Source organism: Antechinus flavipes, chromosome 4 (assembly GCF_016432865.1).
Source record: "Antechinus flavipes isolate AdamAnt ecotype Samford, QLD, Australia chromosome 4, AdamAnt_v2, whole genome shotgun sequence".
Lineage (NCBI taxonomy): Eukaryota > Metazoa > Chordata > Mammalia > Dasyuromorphia > Dasyuridae > Antechinus > Antechinus flavipes.
Genome location: NC_067401.1, coordinates 214,550,385 through 214,571,643, shown reverse-complemented (window position 1 = coordinate 214,571,643; position 21,259 = coordinate 214,550,385). Strand labels below are relative to the sequence as shown.

The 21,259-nt window shown below is 32.2% G+C and overlaps 1 protein-coding gene across 3 annotated transcripts in view; it reads left to right on the top strand.

Moving 5' to 3' along the window:
* LOC127561837 (serotriflin-like) overlaps positions 1 to 3,198 on the top strand; it is a 47,225-nt gene extending 44,027 nt beyond the window's left edge. For 2 of the 3 annotated variants that reach the window (XM_051997130.1, XM_051997131.1), the window contains exon 8: positions 2,717 to 3,198. In XM_051997130.1, the coding sequence (XP_051853090.1) occupies positions 2,717 to 2,844 (128 nt within the window). In that variant the 3' untranslated portion in view covers positions 2,845 to 3,198. The remainder of the gene's footprint in view (positions 1 to 2,716) is intronic. The other variant, XR_007953547.1, reaches the window with a different exon arrangement.
* The last annotated feature ends 18,061 nt before the right edge of the window (positions 3,199 to 21,259 follow it).

Here is a 21,259-nt window from a genome sequence, read left to right as displayed (position 1 = left end):
TATTAAATAAATACTTTGCTGGAATCTAGATAAATTATACATACATATACATATACATACACATATACATATACATACACACACATACATGTACATATATATATGTGTATATATATCCTCTAAATTTTCAGTCTAGTTATCTTTTCCAAAAAAGAAATCAAAGGTTTTTATTTGATTGGTTGGTTGGTTTTGGCTTGGTTAGTGTTCCTCACAAAGGAACCAAAATTTTTCTTTCACCAAATTGTCCCTATAGTAATTTGTTAGAAAGTAGTATGGTATGTGGTAAACAGAGTACTAGACTTACAGTAAGGAAATACTTTGTTCAAATTCTATCCCCCAAATCTTGTGTTCATTCTGTGAAAATAGGCACCATTTAATTTTTCTGAATTTGGACTTTTTCATCTTTTAAAACTCTTAACATTTGGGGGACTCAGTTTGGTCCTCATCTATAAAATGTTTTCTTTTTTTTTTCCCAGCATTAAATCTATGATCCTTTGATCCATTCATGAAATGACCTTTTTCATGCCCATCTCTTCTAACCAATTGAAAAAAAAACTTAATTTATTTTGTTACATTTTAAGTTTTGAACTATCTCCCTCCTCCTTCTCCACCTTACACAAAAGAAGGCCACCGTTTCACATGTGTATGTGTCATACTACGCATATTTTTCTCTATCAGTTCTTTCTCTGGAGGTGGATAATACCTTGCTTCATGGGTCCTCTGAAGTTGATTTGAACATTTATAATATTCAGAATAATTTAGTCATTTACTGTTATTCACAGAACAATATTGTTTGCAAGTATATACAATATTCCCTTTTCATTTTATTCTTCATTATTTCATGTAAGTCTACTCATGTTTTTTTTTAAACCAATAAGATCATTATTTCTTACAGCACAGTAATATTCCATTACAATATTACAACATGCTTAGCCATTCTCCAGTTGATTGGCATCCCTTCAGTTTTCAGTACTTTCTTACCACAAAGAGAACTGTTACAAATATTTTAGAACATATAGATTTTTTGGGGTTTTTTTTGTTTTGTTTTGTTTTTTTATCACTTTGGAAACAGACTTAATAATAGTATTGGTAGGTAAAGGGCATATAGAGTTTATTCTCCAAAAATAAATTATTCTCCAAAATGTTTGGATCAGATCACAGTTCCACCACACTATATTAATGCCCCAATTTTCTCATATCCCTTCCAATATTTATCATTTTCCTCTTCATCATGTTAAACAATATGATAGGTGTGGGATGGTATCTCAAAATTGTTTTAATTTGTATTTCTCTGATCAGTAATGATTTAGAGCATTTATATAATTTTGACATAGCTTTGTATATGTTGTAATTTTGATATGGATTTGATTTCTCCATTAAAAAAGCTGCCTGTTCATAATCTTTGAAAACTTATCTATTACTTATCTATTGAGAAATTACTTATATTTTTATAAATTTGACATTCTCTATACATTTGAGATATGAGACCTCTACATAAGAAATTGTCTATAAAGATTTTTCCCAAAATTTTATTTTTTTTTCTAATCTGGCCTACATTTGTTTTATTTGAACAAACTTTTTTTTCAATTTAATGTAATCAAAAGTATCTATCTCAAAATGCTATCTCTTGTTTATTCATAAATTCTTTTTTAAGTCAAATAAATAATATGTTCCATTTTCTTCTTTCTTTTTCAGTCCTGTTTTCATTTGACCTTATCTTAGTAAATGACATATTCTGCCAAACTGTTATTTGCCAACATTTTTTACCAAATAATTAATTCTTATCCCCAAATCCTAAATCATTAGATTTGTCAAACACAAGATTACTATAATCAATTACCACTGTGTATTGCACGTCTACTCTATTCTACTGATTCACTTTGTATATGTTAGTCCCAGATTATTTTGATAATTACTATTTTATCATATAATTTAAAATATGCCACTTTTAACCATTTAAACCTCCTTCTTTTGCATTTCTTCATTAATTTCATTGATTTTTCTTGGCTTTTTATTTTTCTAAATGATTGCTATTATTTTTCTAGCTCAATAAAATAATTTTTGGTAATTCAATTGGGAAGGTGTTGAACAAGTAGATCACTTTAGGCAGAATTACCATTTTTATTAATTGGTTCTGTCCACCTATGTAGTAATCATTTTAATCATCTATAATTTACTCATGTTCCATGTCCATGCTTTCTATGTTCATGGCACCTATTTTTCCATTTCATAAGATAGTCTTCATATTTTACTGAAATATTTATAGAATCTATTCTGAATGTTTATTTCTACCTTCTCTATACCCCAAAATTTATGTATATCTTTAATCTTTCTATCTTATTTCCACTTTCAGGGGATATGATATCTCTTCTCATTGAGGCCTACCTCTCCAAACATTCCATTCATCCCATGTTTTTCAAAATTTGATTAAGAATGTATTTCCTTTGGGTTCTACATTATCTTATTTCTGTTAATTTGCACAGAATATCCCTTATCCCTGTGTATACATGTGTGTATATATTTATTTATATGTATGTATATATGTGTATATTATGTATACAACTATATTGTATTGCCTATTAAATTTTAATTGGACCTACCAATGCTGGGCATAATGCTTAACACATAGTAGCTATGTCAAAATGGTTTAAATTGAATTGGATTTTTCTGCCTTCATACATAATGTCCAATTTATCCAAATCTGTTTATCTTTCAGCCAATCCATGCCCCTACGTTGATGACCTTGTTAACTGTCCAGATGCTATACGTCTTCTTCACTGCAATCATAAGTTCGTTGCTATAAAATGTAAAGCTAGTTGCAGGTGTACAACTGAAATAAAATAACATGGTACTTCCTTTAATTTAGATTGGCTTACTCTAATCTTGTATATACACAGATGGATTAGATGCTAACTTTTTTTTCTTTTTCTTGCCTTGACAAGATAAAATTACTCACTGAGTCTCACAAGTCACAGTGCTTTGCACACAGTAAGAATTTACATATTCTCATGTTATTTTCCTTGATGAAATCATAGAGGATAAGATCTCTATAGGCACATTCTGCTAGAACTCCATCTCTTAACTAACTTTCTAACTTCTAGTACATAGTGGAAGTTGAATAAATACTTGCTAGTTGTATCTCACTAAATAAATTTTGTATAAAGGAATTAAATTTGGACCTTGGTTGCACAAAAAAAATTGTCTAATTGTTTTGCTTCAATAAGAAATATGCTAAGGAATAATTATTATTTTTAGCAGTGTTGTGCAAACATTTTGGTTTCACATTCCCCTTACACACTTGAAAATTATTTTCAAAAGATTTTACTTACATGATTCATTATCTGTTAATAGCTACTATATTATAAATTAAAATATATTTTATTATTTTGAAAATAAATGATTTTTACCTTGCAGAAAACCTAAATGGATCTTGGCGATCACCATACTACCATGAGTCCATGGATCATACTTTGAAAATTATAGGAATATATGTAAATATATGGGTATATATAATATATGCTATATTATAGGTATATATCATATACATTATAAGAATATATTCCTATAATTCAGTACATGTCACCAATATATGGTGACAATTTTAAAAATTCTAAATATATATATATATATCCACACACATACATATTGTATACATATACATATATATATATATATATATATATATGGTGACAATTTTAAAAATTCTAAAAGAAATAGTTTCTGGGTAATTGAATTATTTTATTAATAAGGCCATCATATTTATTAATAAAAGGGTGGTCATTTGACTATTTCTCTTAAGCAAAAAACCCCTTCTGGGTTTATATGCCCTTCAAAGAGCAGGTGATCCTGAAGGGTGCCAATCAATTATGATTAACTAGCACAATGGAAGGTGGGCTATATAAGAATGAAGATATTGGGGCAATTTGGGGTCATCAAAATCTTGACCAAAGAAACATCACTTTCCATATCATATATCATCCATATCAGTGTCTGATTAAAAGAGAGAATCAACATTTTCCTAGATCTGTCTGAACATACCCAATGAGCAGGTATATGTCCACTAGCCCAAATTTCAAATTTCCTTTAATGTCAGATTAGATATTGGCCTGGGTAAACTTCTATGTGAGGTTTCCCCTACTGGTTGTTTTCTGTATGAATAAGTAGAAAAGGGAAAAATGTTTGTTCCCAAGATAATCATTAGTTATTAAATTCAAGGGAGAAATGCTCTCTCTCTCTCTCTCTCTCTCTCTCTCTCTCTCTCTGTCTCTATCTCTCTGTTTCTTTGTTTCTCTCTTTCATTATACATGTATATAACATGCATATATATTACATATATATTATATTATTATGAAAATAATTTTGTATCATTTAATTATGAAGTTCATAGTCATTGATAGAAGAAACCATGAAAGGCTAACTCACAGATTACACAGTGTTTGTATTTTGCATTGGACAATAAATCCAGATACCTGTGCCATGGTAATAATATGATATTTTAACACAAAACTGATAATCATTTAGGGCTCTGTAAAATAGGGCCCTGTAAACTCTTTGTTTGCTTCTTGCCTTATTTACATTAAACATAGGATATCCAGTAAGTTTTTTCTATCGAACCTTGTATATATTGCTGGCTCAACAGTGTTACCATGGTTTGGCAATTATAGGACTATCCAGTGAAGAACCTATCCTAAGCAGTGATCAGAGTATATACTTTAACTTTTATAAAGAAGATTCTGATAAAGTTAAATTTCATGATAACCAATGCATGCAGGATTAAAAGAGATATTCTAAAAATAAATTTATTTTTTAAAGAAAATATTTATGTATATATACAAATACTCACAATAATTTATTCTTGAAAAAAAAAGACCCGTGACATCCTTTCTTGGAATTCTTCTTGAGAGTAAGAATTAACATACCCCACATTAGTGCACCAAAAAGCATGTCAGAAAATTTAGGGCTTGATAAGACATTTGATGTCTGGGTATATCTCAGTCCATTACAAGCTTTATTATATAGTTGAATTCTTCTGCCCTTTTTTCTTTCCTTTCTTCTTTTTTTCCTTCCTTCCTTCCATTTTTCTTTGCTTCCTTTCTTCTTTGATTGCTTCTTTGCTTGCTCCCTTCCTTTCTTCCTCTCTCTCTCCCTTCCCTCTTGCTCCCTCCCATCCTTTTTTCTTCCCCTCTTTCCTTCTTTGTTTTATTCCTCTCTCTTCTTCCTTCCTTACTTTCTTGCTTCCTTCCTTCCTTCTTATTACCATCTCTTCCTCTCCCTTTCAAACACAGATAAACAAAAATATACACACACAAGTATTCATCATTATACATTTAAATTTTAGTGGATCAGTGTGTTTCATTTTAAATTTAGTCCTACCTTTTGCCTCTATTTATAAACCATTACAGCAGTTTATAAATAAAAAGAATAGTCTCCAGAGTTCCACAGTAAAATCATGAGTGGTTCATAATTAAATGAGAACAAGATACCATATCCAGGACCAATGTTATTCACAGGTTTGATAGGCAGGACCATAATTTTAATAGTTTGTGCTGCAGTAGAAAATCTGAAATCTAAAGCCCTGAATTTGATTCACAGTTCTGACCACATTATGATTATGTTAGTGAGTAATTCATTTAACCTCTGTGATATTTAGTTTCCCTATCATTAAATTTGGTGTAACTATATTTTACTTCATAGGGTTGTTAACAAAACATACTATGTATATAAAGAGCTTTGTAACTATAAGGTGCAATGTTAATGCTATGTTTTAATTGAACAGAAATTATCTTCATCATTTGTTACTCCTCCTTTTGGAGCTCTACTACTTTTACCTTATCCACAATTCATAAATTCATTACACTTCCCCTTGGATCTTTAAGATAGTAATCCTGAGATTTTCCTGCTTCTGATCCCCTTCAAAACTGACATATTCTATTCCTTACCTTCTCTAATTCCTTTTGTTTTCTGGCAAGGAACGACTTAAGAAACTACTGAGAATATTTTAAGAAAGTAGTAAAGTCTACTGCTTCTAAGTTACATGACTTTATATGATTCTTAAGTCATAGAATAAAAGGGATAAGGCTAGTGGGTGAAAAAATAGGCCCACAGACAGGCAGCTAGCTCCTATAATAGAGTGATAGAGCTATGTTCAAATCTTGCCTTTGACATTGAACTATATAATCCTGAGATAGTCACTTAATTTGTCATCTATAAAGAAAGCAACATTATTATGAATTTAAAATCTGAGTTTATATATCTACTTCTTTGATGATGCTACCCAAATGATAGTGGAAAGAATTTAATTTTGTAACTTTGGTTTCATACAGCTCCCATAATATGTGTTTGTGCGTGTGTGTGTGTGTGTGTGTGTGAACTCTTTTTTATAATAGGTCTAGGGTTTCTTGATTTCATTGCAACAAGGAGTATTTCTTCCTAAAAGACAACAAAGCTTTTCCTGGAATCTGATTGATCTCTGCTATTATGGTCACTTAAAGGGCTAAAAATTCTTGTATACATAGAATCCGAGCCCATCAGATTGTATGGATGTTTGAGACTATATGGCTCACTCTATACTGCCCTAAGAAACACATTCTCATGTAGATATAGTGGAGATTCTGTCCCACTAAAATTAAGCATTCTTGCTGCTTTGCTATATTAGAACAAAACAAAATTTTTTAATGCCTTAGACGTTATTTATTTCATCCTTCCCAATATTATTAGGCTGAACTAATGAACTGCTTTCATTAGGTTTGGTGATGACATTTAAATTCTTCCAAAACTTCTCTATTTCTCTCACAAGTGCCACTACTGTTCCATTCTTTTTGATTTAGAAACTTTGTATTATCATTTAATTCTCCTTTTCCTTCATCCCACATTTCCATAAAAGATTCTAAATCTTTCATTTCTGTACTAATATGGGGTAGGAGAAAAAAGGGAGCGAAATTGTTTAAAATTTAAGATGTAACAAAATAAATAAAAGAACATTTTTAAAAATTTTCTATAATCTAATTGCTTCTCTCTACTCACATAGTGTTATGGGCCAGAACTCTGAAACAAGGATTCTTACAAGGTGTTAACTCAGTGAATTTGATAAAGAAAATGGTTATCTAGTTTAGCATGGTGCTTAACGGTTCTCTAGTTCAGTACATGTACTTAATACTTAATATAGTTCTACAAGATTCATTTATGATAAGAGAGCATATAAGCTTGGACAAATTCAGCCAGATTCAGAGGCAAAGAAGACAAAGGATTATGGGCGGGAGCTCAAGCTCTTGGAACCAAGGCAAGAGATTATCTTCAGACTGGCTCCTGGTGACAGGCTCTCCTCCTTCATTTCTCCACTGAAACTAAGACTCTAGAAGGCCTCTAAGAAAGCTGCCCAGCCCAAGGCAAGGAGATAATAAAGAATCTGGACTTTAACCCCTGGCTACTCTTGTAGTGATTATTGAACTGAAACGAAGGCTGCTCCCAGAGACCCCAGAAAAACCAAACCAGAGAACATTACAACATTGTGATTCCTTTAGTATAGCCTGTCACAACTTTTTGCCTATTTTATTGCATGTTTTTGGATATTTTCCATATATCAATCAATTTTGCTGATTTTTCTCTTCCTCTTTTTTTTTCCCTAAAGCTTAGTCAAGTCAAATGGGTATAAATTTAGGACAAGTAGCAACATAAATTATGATATGGATTAAAATGGATATAGGTAACATACGTGCATATGTATCCATATTTATATCACCTCTGTCTATAAGGGCTATGTAAAACTCAAATTGCCATATGGATATAAGCTATCTGACTATGATGACCCTTACCTTAAAGGTAAGGGTAAAGATCTTATTACCATAAGGATAATCATCAGAAATAGAAGAGCTGCAGGGTTCTGAATCCAGGATGCAAGAAATTATAATCAAAATGAATTACAGAAATTTCCCAAACAAAATCACTAGAAGGAAGCAGAGTTATTTTCTTCCTGGTCCCTTTGGCCCTATTATTAAGGCAGTGATATCATCAAGCTATATCACACAGAATTAATTTCTCTGTGGGAATTAACCAAAGGTACCATCTTAAATTTATACAACTGAGCAACAGAGATAATCCAAAATACTCTTCTAGACTTCTTCCAAGTTTAGATCCTGAATTCATAGAATAAGGTTTGATTAGAGCTAGCATAGACCTTAACACAATTTAGTCCAATTTGGGATAAAAAAGTTGAGCTCTTAAAGTAACTAAGTGATTCCATGTAGCAAATAGCTGCTGTAATAGTTGTCACAGTGGAAAGAGTGCTGAACTTTTGAGTCACACATTTGATTTGAATTCAGGTCCTCCTGACTTCAGGGCCAATACTCTAGATGAGGCAGTAATCTTTGAATGTGGTTATTCAAACATGCTGTTCCTAAGTGAGACTCATTGAAAACCTTAACTTAAAAAGACCCACTACAGATTGTAGTAGGTCTCCAATCACATCCAGAGCCACTTCCAGTTATCCTCATTTATATTTTGCCACTGGATCCAAATGATTGTGGAAGAAAAATGAGGTCCTCTCTTAGTTAAATCCATGGTCCTCTTTGAGAATGAAGGACAAACAACAACAACAATTCTATGTGACAAGTACATGATATTCCATTTATGTTCTTTCAGATCATATCAATGAATTAATCTTTTCTTTCTCTAGGGGTGAGCAAAATGTACAAGCAATTGTGTTCTTCCTTCAGGTGAAAAATGAATCTCTGTTCTACCCTCATTCAAAGGCACAATAAAGCTAGGGGCAAATGGCCATACTGTTGATGACAGATATGATCACAATGGGGCCAAGTGTCCCCTACTGCCTTGCTATTTCCTCTCTCGTGCCATCACCATGTGTCTCATAAATACAGGGCTCTCTGTTCTTACCTTTTTGTTTTTTTCTGCTTTAAACTGAAAGAGTAGAAGAGGAAGTTGTGATCTAGTAAGTTTTAAAAGGTCAGCTGGAGTTAATGATAAATTACTACTTATTCAACCAGCATTGAAATGCATTTAAAGCATCTAAGAAAGAAGAAGAAAGAGCAACTTTTCCCTTGAAACTAATGTGTCGATCATACTAAATTCGAAAGTGATTTTTTTGGGTTTTTTTTTTTTTTTTTTTTTTTGTAATTCTAAATAGAAACTGCTTAAGGTTTGATCTTACTCTACTCAGGGACTGACATAATAGACAATATACTCACAGATGAGGTATTGGGAGGAGTGATTTGTTTCTCTTCTTCTTGATACATCTCAGTAAATATTTTTAAAAAGGAGAAGGAAGAAGGAAATAAGAGGGGGATAAAGATAGAAAGAGAAAGACAGAGAGACAGAGACAGAGAGAGAGAGAGAGAGAGAAAGAGAGAGAAAGACTCAGAGAAGTAGAGAATGAGATCTTTTAAAGATCTTCCACCAATAATCTCCAATCCTCAACTGCACTCTTAATCTAATTCCTTGGATTTTTAAGGTAATCAGGGACTCTGTTGGGTCCTGGGGATTGAGAGTGCACATTATATATCTTCTACCGTATTTCTGCCCATAAGCCCTTTATTAGATATCTATTCAAATATCAAGTGTGGTTAGTCTGTAGTCAGAAAGTTCCTGAGTTCAAAAATGGCCTGAAATACTTAATAGCTATGTTGGCCTGGACAAGTTACTTAACCCTATTTGTCTCAGTTCTTCATCTGTAAAAATGAGCTGGAAAAAGAAATAGCAAACTAGTATCTTTGCCAAAGAAAACCTCAGATGAAGTCATAAAGTGTTAGATATCCATGTTACAGATGTGAAATGCTTTGGACACATATATTTTCTATATTTCAAGCTCTTTTTAAATATACTTTATGTGAATGCCTACTCTTCTTGACCACACAATGTGCAATTGTGTGATAATATGCCCAAGATATGTGAATGAGGGGGATGGTTTTTACTATTTTCCTTGTAATGCTCAAAGCCAATAATTTTATTGTTGTTCAATCAGTCATCTAACTCCATTTGGAATTTTCTTGGCAAAGATACAGTAGTGTTTTGCCATTTCCTTCTCCAGCTCATTTTACATATGAGGAAACTGAGGCAAACTGAATTGAGTGAGTTGTCCATAGTTGCACAGATAATAAGTTTCTGAGATCAGATTTGAACTCAGGAAGATTAATCTTTCTGACTCCACTTTCAGCATTCTATCCATTGTTCAATGTAGCCGCCCAGTCAATATTTTTGCTTTGGGCTAATTTTGTTTATTGACCATGAATTAGCCAATTCATTAATTATTTAAGGAGAATGTATTTGTTCAGTTCTTACTATGTGCCTGTGATAAAAATGATAAAGGGGTGAAAAACCAAACTGGTGATCTATCAGTAAGAAGAAGAGCTACAGTAGAATGGATAGGGTCAGCAAAGGGAGCTTCTAAATGAGAGGGAGAAAAGAATTTGATGTTTGGGAGGAAAAGACGGGAGGGAATTATATGTACATATATAGATAGATAGATAGATAGATAGATAGATATGGATAGATATAGATATAGATATAGATATAGATATAGATATAGAGATATAGAGATATAGAGATATAGAGAGATATAAAATAGTAGTTGGTAACATGAATAACTTTTTTCTCTGAGAGAAGAAAAATATTCTATCAAGGGAGATAAATTAGCTGGTAAGCATTTTTAAAGTGCTTTCCATGTGCTAAGCACTGTGTTAAGCATTAGACAAAGAAATATAACTAAAATGATAATCTCTGCCCTAAAGGATATTACTATCTGATGATATAATATATATTATATGAAAAGAAGCTAAGTGAGGTGAGAAACTAAGTATGAGTATATTTTAACATACTACGTAAATTTAGGAGATCTTCAAAACAAGTTGGGGCATATGGAGATAAGGATAATAACAGGAGTTCTATTTCTTCTAATAATTACTATGGGACTTATTGGCACTCCATACCAATTTCTTTTTTCATATATCTAGTTCCTGGCATAAGCACATATGTTTTAAGGAACTGTCAAAACATTCATATTAATACACTTGTAAGGGAAAGATTGCTACCAAAAATTGTGGGGCAAGGTATGTAGAAGACTTTGATATTACTTCCTCCTGAAACTTGTAATTAAAAACAATGTTATATCTCAGAAGACAGCTTAGAATATGGTAAAGTAAAGAACAAGCTATGACCTACATTTTTAACCTTTAACTTTGAATATGGCAAAAAAAAAAAATCAAAACTTCCTGAAGAATGACAGTAGATTATGGAATGTTTAATCAAGTTCTGGATGTACAATGTGACCTAATGTGCATGATGTTTTGATTGTTAGAACAATTAAGCCTAATATTTGATTAGTGGTTCAAAGTCGTTGATCTTGCTAATGTTTTTTTTAAGTGTAATGGGTAAAAACCATGACATATTGTTTACCATTCACTGGTAAGGATAGGAATAAAACTTTACTGTCCCATTTCCTATCTATTACACCCCAATCTGAGAAAAACTTAATATGTTTTCCCTGCCATCCCAAATAACAGCAGTCCACAGTATTGATGACATAATGTTCATTGGTTGTGACAAGTATAATATAAATAAAACCCCTCATAGATTTCAATGTCACCTATAGCAATATATATATACATATATGTGTGTGTGTGTGTGTGTGTGTGTCACAAAATTCAAGCATAAATGTACAATTTGGGGCAATAGAAAGGTTTGGAACCTTGGAGAGATTGCTCACAAGGGTGAAAAATATCAATTCTTGGATAACCAATAGAGTCAGCAATTAATGTACTTTTTTAGAGACAGTACATGCCATACTTTGGCATTCTTAAGCTTTGTCTAATGGTGGCATTCATAGCAAACTCAAATAGAAGCAGATCTCTGCAAGACATATCATGACTTAGAAAAATTACAAATTGATATCATCTATGTGGAAAGGCATTTTTTATTTATTTTAAATATCTCCCAATTACAAGTAATCTAGTTTGGGCTAGATGAGAGTTTTGCACCTGCCATCTCCAGCCTCGTATAGTAGGTAGTTGAAAGGGAGTTGATATTGAGGTCCTTTACAAAGGTTTTCTCCTCAACCCAGTTGATGAATTCACAGAAGGAGAAAATAAAAACAAGAATAAAATGTTAAGACCCTAAAAAAAAGTTAAAAAGGATTCATCGTTTGTTACCCTTTTATAAGGTATAAAGAAGTTCATAAATTAAAGTTGAATTTTTAAAAATCTACCCCTTACTTAGCCAAAGATCTTCCATTCCCTTTTAAAACATAGGAAAGGCACTCTACTAAAACAATCAGACTCAAAGCAAAAGATAATTCTAAGAAAAGTGATATCTGGCAGGTGAGAAGTAAAACTTCTGTAGATGAAGAATGTAGATCTTGACAAGAAATCCTTTTTGGCCTCTTGGGGCTTTCTCTTTGCACACACACACACATATATGTTAGGTATTGTAATGTTCTTTGGTTTGGTTTTCTCTGGGATAGCCTTCATTTCAGTCAAAGTAATCACCACAAGAACAGCCAGGTGTTAAAGTCCAAATCGTTCACTGTCTCCTTCAAAGTCCTATCTCCTTCACTTGGGGCTCAGCTAGTTTTCTATAGGTTTTCCGGAGTCTTGGTTTCAGTGGAAAAGTGAAGGAGGAGAACCTGCCACCAAGGGAGTGTCAGATGAAAAGAAGGAATCTCTCTGAGTCCAAAGGTTTGTGCTTCAGCCTCCCCTCCACTCACCACAAAGATGGATGATGGAATGAATCTGTGTCAGCCTTTGCTGGCTGTTATATACTCCATTATCATAGGTGTGAATCTTGTGGAACTATATTAAGTACTAAGTATATGTACTGAACTAGAGAACTGTCAAGCACCATGCTAAACTAGATAACCATTGTGTTTATCAATTCCACCTTGTAATTAACACCTTGTAACAATTCTTGTTTCAAAGTTCTGGCCCATAACAAGGTATCGCATCTTATAACAAAAAAAAAAAAAAAAAAAAAAAAAACTTGACTAGTAGGCACATCAGATATCTAACAGGTAGTAGAAATCTGGAACCAAGGAATTGCATCAAGGAAGAATTCAGCTGAGCAGTGTGACCTATAAAAAATAGAGAGAGATTTTCTATCAAAGTGGAGCTTCAGAAAGTAAAGGAACCAAGGATCCCATATAAGCAATATGTCCAGTAAAGTCAGGAAAGACATAGCTGCACACATACAAATTACAGATACGAATTGCCTTGGCCACATATATTTTCCATTTTTATTTTTAGAAAGTTTTCCTTAATTTTTTAAAATTAAATGTCTAAAGAAATATTTAATGCTAAGATATTATAAGGGCCTCAAGTTGGGCTATGACTGTATGAGTGAACAAAAGGTTACACAATGGAAGTATGGTGGTAAAATGGAGACATATTTTGGATGTGGATTAGAAGTATTGAGTGAGCATGAGGATTAATATTGACATTGGAATCCTGAGTTGATTAGAAAGGTGGTGTTACCCTAATAAGGAATTTTATAAAAGAAGAGGTTTTTTGGGGGGAAGATAATGAATTTTAATTTACTTATTACTCTCTAACATTAGTCTGTCTATTAAAACTACTGTGTAACAGATTGCATTCTTCATGAAACTTCGTGTCTTGATGTTGGTACTCTTGATATTCTGAGACTCCAAAACACAAACTAACAAGTAAATGTGAATGTGACTTTTGCCACAGGTATAAATTGAGGGTTTAGAGATCATTCCATGTAGCATTCTATCTATGCACTAGAGATACTATTGATTCCCAATAAGTTCCTGCTCAGGAAAACAAGAAATAAGCAGATAAATGTGGATATTACCCAAACACCAGTGAATGTGAAGTAAATCCTTTAACATCAACACTAGTAACATTCTATTCATATGCTAAATATATTGCCAATGATTATAATGCTTAATATTTTCACTGAATGTATAGTTAATGGTTCATGCAAAAGTTAGTACCATCTTAAGCAGCTTTCTTTGAGAATGTCAGCTTTCATCAAAATAAATGCCACTTGGAGAAAACAGAGAGAAGTACTTTATCATATGACTACTTGGAAAATGTATCTGATGTCTGATTAGATATGTTTGTACATGCCAAATGAAATATTGTGTTTACCATGATATTGCTACTCTTATTCTTCCTCTCTTTCATACATACCTACCCACACAGATATATATACATATATACATTAACATGTATATCCATGTACATATGTATATAGCACATATACAAATTTATAAATGTAGATTTATACAGTATATGTGATATAGTAAGAGAACACAGCATATTTTTAGTTACATTTGTTTTATAAACACATAATACCTTTATATTGTATAAATATGCATATGTATAATTTTATTGATATATATATATATACACACATCAGCACAAAATTGTGTTTATATGCTGTATGTATACATATATGTGCATGTATATATGTTCATCTATCTGTTTAATATATGTGCATGTATATGGACACATATACTCTAGTATAAAAGTTGGAGGTATTTTACTGATACATTACAGTTAATTAGAATTAAGAGTTAGCATTTGATCCTTTACTCACCAAGCTGAGATTTCTGTAGAGGACAGACTAGAGAGGATACAGACTTGAGGACTAGGGAACCATTTAATAGCTTACTTTACCTAGTAAATCAAGGATCTAATAGACTTTGGTTTTATTAACATCTTTGCTTATTTTCCTAAATTGCTTCCTGATTTCTTAATTTTACTTAGTTTTTTGTGTTATTTTTAATTAAAGTATTGAGAATGTTTGAGTATGTTAATGTTTGATAAACCCAAAGATCCAAGGTATTGGAGTGAGAACACACTATTAAAAAAATGTTCCAAAAGCTAGAAAACAGTCTGACAGAAACTAGGCATCCATCAACAGCTCATTATATGCCAAGATAAACTCAAAATAGGTGCAACATTTAGCCATAAAAGGTGATTATCAAAAGCAAATTAGATAGCATGGAAAAATAACTGTTAGATCTATGGGTAAGGGAAGAATATATAACTAAATAAGAGATAGAGATTTTCTTGTATGATGAAATAAATAAGTTTGATGGCATTAAATTTAAAATGGTTTTGTACAAACAAAACTAATGTAGCCAAAACTAGAAAGACAATGGGGAAAATGTTTTTATGGTGGATTTTTCTGATAAAGGTCTCAAATCTCAAATATATAGGAAACTGAACTAAATAATATATAAAAAAAAAAACTATTTGTATCAGTTCCACTTGCTGTTCAAAATTTGGAAATTTATGTGATTTCCATCAATTGTGGAGTGGCTGAAACAGTTGTCTACTTGACATTTCATGGGTTTTGGTATTTTGCCTCTTAATAATTTGGGTGGCATAAAATATTGATTTTTTTATTTAAAATGTTGATGGCATTATCAGGACTAATATTTCTCTTCACCCTATTTTTGGTAGTTCTTTGATAGTTACTTCAATTTGCTTTTGAAACCTGAATTGTGTTAGAACTATATTTGATTTATTAGTATAAATATTTTATATTTTAGGAGTATTCCTTTTGTAATTCGATTTTGTTAATATATACATGTCTAATAAATTATGATTATTCTTTTTTTTTCAGAAATGCTTTTATTTTTTTTAATAACTTTTTATTGACAGAACCCATGCCAGGGTAATTTTTTACAGCATTATCCCTTGCACTCATTTCTGTTCCGATTTTTCTCCTCCCTCCCTCCACCACCTCTTCCAGATGGCAAGCAGTCCTTTACATGTTGAATAGGTTACAGTATATCCTAGATACAATATATGTGTGCAGAACAGGACAGTTTTCTTGTTGCACAGGGAGAATTGTATTCAGAAGGTATAAATAACCTGGGAAGAAAAACAAAAATGCAAGCAGTTTATATTCATTTCCCAGTGTTCTTTCTTTGGGTGTAACTGCTTCTGTCCATCCTTGATCAATTGAAACTGAATTAGCTCTTTTTATCGAAGAGATCCACTTCCATCAAAATACATCCTCAAACAGTATCATTGTTGAGGTATATAATGATCTCCTGGTTCTGCTCATTTCATTTAGCATCAGTTCATGAGACTTACATGAACTGATATTCCAATTATGATTATTCTTTACCTTTCTCCCTTTTTGTGATTTCACCTTGCTTATTTGCTATTTTATTGATTTGATTTTCTACATTCTGCTTTTTTATAAATTTATTAATATCTTCATAAAACCAACTTTTATTTATTTGTGTGTTTGCTATAAATTTTTCCCACTTAGAGGAAGTTTCAGTTTATTTATTTTCAACATTGTATCTTATTATATTCATTTTATTCATTATTAGTTTCCTATTTTAAATGAACATTTAATTAACTTTTTTCACTTTTGTTAATGAATTGTGTTTTCTCAGAAAAATCTTAAATAATATTTTATCTGAATAATTTGTATTTTTAGTGATGCATATATTTCCTCTATGTTGCCATTTTATTGGCAAGTAATTTGGCATAGTAGTTTCTGATAATTTTCTTTCTTTCCTCCCTGGTCATTATGTCTCTGTCTCTGTCTCTCTGTCTCTCTCTCTCTCTTTCTCTCTCTCTCCCTTTGTTTCTCTCTCTTTGGTTTTTGATATGAAGTTTGGTTTTCTTCTCTCTTTTTTAATCAGATTAGTCAACTGATTATATCTTTTATAATTTATCTATCTATATATTTTATATATAGCTTATAAGTTTATCTATTAAATCAAGATTCTATGGAATTTCAGTTTTAATGTCTTTTTTGATTTTCTAATTTTTTCTTTGGTTTCTTGATTGAGGATTTTTGAATTTTAAAAAGTATCAATTTTAGGTGAATATTCATTGATTTGTTTTTGTCTGATTTTTAATGAAAACATTAAAAGTACAAATTTCCCCATGCTCTATTTTAAGCTCATTTTTTTATCATTTCCTTGTTTTAATTTTCTTTGATGAAATGATTTTGTTCTTTAGCCAAAAAGTTCTTTATAATTATACTATTTATTCTCAAATTATTTTAATATCTATTTTTTTATTGTGTTATGGCTCTTTATTGAATCCAATTCTATTATATTATATTGAGTGAATCATAGTGGGTATTACATTATATTGGGTAAATACACTATATTGGATAAATTACATTAAATTGGGTAAATAAAAATATCTATTTTTCTACATTTTGGAAGTGTGTGTGTGTGTGTGTGTGTGTGTGTGTGTGTGTTTCCTTAAGATGTCATCTGAAAAGTTATTCTTTATTTTCTAATACAATATTCACCAGTGATCTATTATCTTTGTGTCTTTATTTTTTAATATTTTTAGAGTCCCTAATTACTTGCTTAATTTTTTCTAGGCCTAAAGATGTTTTGTTTGTTTTTTTAGTCTCTCACACACATACTATTACAGTTATAGAAGATATTTCTCTCTGAAATTCATTTAGCTTTTCATTTTAATATTTATATGGTATACTACAGGTGTGTATATATTAAGTACTGATATCAATTCATTATTAATGGTACTTTTAAACATAATAAAATTTCCCTTTTTTCTCTTTATATTAGGCCTATATTTAGCCTTCTCTTAATCATATTTATTATCCTTTGTTTTTAATTTAGTTGAAGGTTAATAGAAAATACTGTAGTCCCTCATTTAAACTCTGTGAATATTTTATTTCAAGTATGTTCTTTTTAGTATTGTTTTGTTGGGTATACTATTTTTAATTCATTCTACTTTTTCATTTTCTTCTTGTAGGATTGTACTTAGTTTTGCTAAAAAATATTATCTTTTATTGTTGTCTTTATCTTTTGTATTTTGGAATATCATATTCTGAATTCTTGGAGCATTTATAGTGTAAGCCACTGAATTTTGTGATTCTTTTTGTGACTTTTTTAATACTTTAATTTTTTCTTTGCAATTAAATGTCATTTTTATTTCTCTGACTTGGAAGCTCTGGATTTTGGCTATAATGTTCTCTAAATTTTCTTTTGGGGATTTCTTTCAAGAGGTGACAACTATATTCTATTTTCACTTTGCCTTTTGTTTCTAAGAGTTCAGGAAAGTTACAATTTATAATCTATTATGATATATAATCCAGAATTTGAGGATAAATAAATATGTGCATGTGTGTGTGTCCCTATATCACTTTTTTGATCTTTTGATTTTGCTTTAATAGGTCTAATTATCTTAATGAGACACTATTTTCAGTCTGACTCATTCTAATTTTCAGGACATTTTGTTTTTAAGTAAAGTTTTCCATGATAAATTCTAAAATGTTACTTTTTCTGGTATTTCTTTTACTTCTTAGTTTTATCAATTGTCTTTTGTTTCATTTCTTCTAGATCATTTTACTGTCCCTAAGGTTAAGCTATTTTTATGGGTTTTAAGGCTATTATCCTGCTTGGATATGGCACTAAGTATCTCTCAAATTAAAGTATTGCCTCATAATATTCAGAATTTTCCTTCTTTTTTTTTTTCATTTCAGTTACCTCAATATCTATGTTTGGGGTTGGTGATCTGTGTTTGGAACAAGCTTTGCAACTGAATATAATAGACTGGGTCTATTTTATTTAGAGTTTGATACTCAAAATTATATTTTTGAAGAGACTCTAGAATTCTTTAATTCTGTCCTCTAAGAAATCTTTCTTGCCATAGCTTTTCTGAGACCCACCTGTGCCCCTCCCGCAATGTTATTCATTTTCTTCCTGAGGATTTTTCTTTTTAAGCAGATATAGGAGTTACTCTTGATTTGGTATCCTTCCAAAGTTCTTATTGATTTTTCAATGTGGTATTTGCCTAGAAGATTTCTCTTTCCTGTGTGCTCTAGTCACTAATGCCAGAAGAAATACTAAAGTAATTCTTCTGGAGCTCCTCAGATACTTCCTGGACATCCTCAGGAGCTACTCCTGACACAGAATTTGAGAATGCCTAGGTTGTTATTTGCCTAGGAACTTTATTATTCCACTAAGCTCAAGGTAATGTTGCCAAGTAGATCCACTTCAGATCACTTGGAGTTGCCCTATAATCTACTTTCCATCAACCCCACTTTATCTTTCTCAGAATCTCTGTAGATTTCTGGGGGTCATTCTGTGGGTTACTGTTGGAATCCTTACTAACTGCTAACTAATTAGAGTTGATCTAATCTTACAAGAAGATGTTTTGGGCAGAACCTGAAACAAGGTACTAAGTAGAACTACCCATAATCCCTCTCTCTGGAAGGAGCATAAATAGGCCAATGGGCCAGTCGAAGTTCTGGAGAGAGAGGAAGACGCTACAAGTCGAGATTTCAGCGGAATGACATGAAGAGTTGGAGCTGGCTGGAGGCTGAAGAAAGTAGAGGCAGAGGCTGAAGGACCAGACCTTTGGATTTGGTGACATTCGGAGAGAGCTCTTGGAACCAAGCAGAGAGATAGGCCTCTAAGCTAACCGGGCTATATTGGAGATATTAAAAGATCTGAACTTTTATCACCTGGCTGCGTTTTAAGAAGAAAAAGCTCACCACATTTTGGCGCCCGAACAGGGACCGATTCAGATCCATCTGAACTAGATCACAACATTTTGGCGCCCAACGTGGGGCTAACAGACCCCCTCAGTGGATTTCAGTGGAAAAGCTCTGATCCTGATTCAAGTGGAAAAGCCCCGATCCTGATTCAAGTGGAAAAGCCTCTGATCCTGATCCAGTGGAAAAGACTCTTCAACCCAGAAATTAGGGTGAGTGCAACAAAGAAATTTTGTTAGAAGAGTTAAAGTAGAATTTCAGCTAAGATGGGACAGATATTTAGAAAACAGTCTGTTTCTGTTCAAGGAAAATGTTTAGAGAGCATTGTCAAAGTTATGGAAAGCCAAGGTTTAATTATAAGTTTACAGCAAATCACTGAACTTTTACAAACTGTAAAGGACATATGTCCTTGTTTCTCTCTTGATAAGGAATTAGATCTAAATGAATGGAAATTGGTTGGAGAGGATCTTTGTCAATTCTATGACAAAAATGGGCCTAACTCAATAATTAATACATATAATGTAATACAATTGGCTATAAGAAGTTATTTAAGTGATAGAATGATGAAAAGGAAAGTACAGGAGGAAAAATTGCCAACTTTACTAGGTGAAAAGGAGGACGAATCAGATGAGAATGGAGTTAATTACAATTCTGAGTATGATACTTCACAGCAGGAGGAATTAGGTGATTCCACATCTCATGACCCTCCCCCACAATTAACCCTTCATGGGTGGAACAAGGGGGAGGGAGAGAGACAGAAACACAGTCAGCTTCTCCTGTAAAGCAGAATTTAACAAGATTAGAAAAAGCATTAATTAAAGCAAAAAATGAAGGAGAAGATATATCTGATTTTATAAATGCATATCCTGTGATTGAAGAGCTCAACTCCTCATGTCAAAAAGAGAGAAAATACATTCCTTTTAATTTGGAAAAAATTAAAGATTTGAAAAAGAGTTGCACTCTTTATGGGACTACATCATCTTATGTGAAGATGTTACTGGATAATTTGTCTAATGAAATCCTAACCCCGAATGACTGGAAATCCATAACGAAAACTTGTCTAGAACCGGGACAAAATTTATTGTGGCTTTCGGAGTTTCATGAATTATGTAGGATTCAAGCCCAACGCAATAGGCAAAAAGGAACTGTTGTACAAATCACTTTTGACCAACTAGCTGGTGAAGGTCAGTATGCAGAGAGTTCAGAACAGATTTATTATCCCATAACAGTCTATGAGCAAATTTCTAAGGCTGCAATAAAAGCTTGGAATTCTCTCCCTGGACAGAAAGATGGAAATAATGCTTTCACAAAAATAGAGCAAGGTCCCAATGAAACTTTTGCAGATTTTGTGGGACGTTTACAAACAGCTGTAATAAGAACCATTGGAGACAATGCAGCAACAGAAATAATGACTAAACATTTGGCTAAGGAAAATGCCAATGAGGTTTGCAAAAGAATTATATGGGGGCTAGACAAAGATGCTCCTTTAGAAGAAATCATAAGACGCTGTGCCACAGTGGGCACAAATGCTTATTATGCCCAGACTATGACGAACATGGAAAGACAAGGTCCTTCTTGGCAGAGGAATTCTAGAGAAACTCGTCGATGTTTTCATTGCGGAAAAATTGGACATTTGAGAGCTCATTGTAGATATGGAGATAGAGTGAGAAGACAGGGTGAGAGAAAACCCAAAACCCCATGTCCAAAATGTAACCGAGGCTTTCACTGGGCCTCTAAATGTATATTGACCCAGAGGAATGAGAGGCAGGGCCCAGCTCTAAAG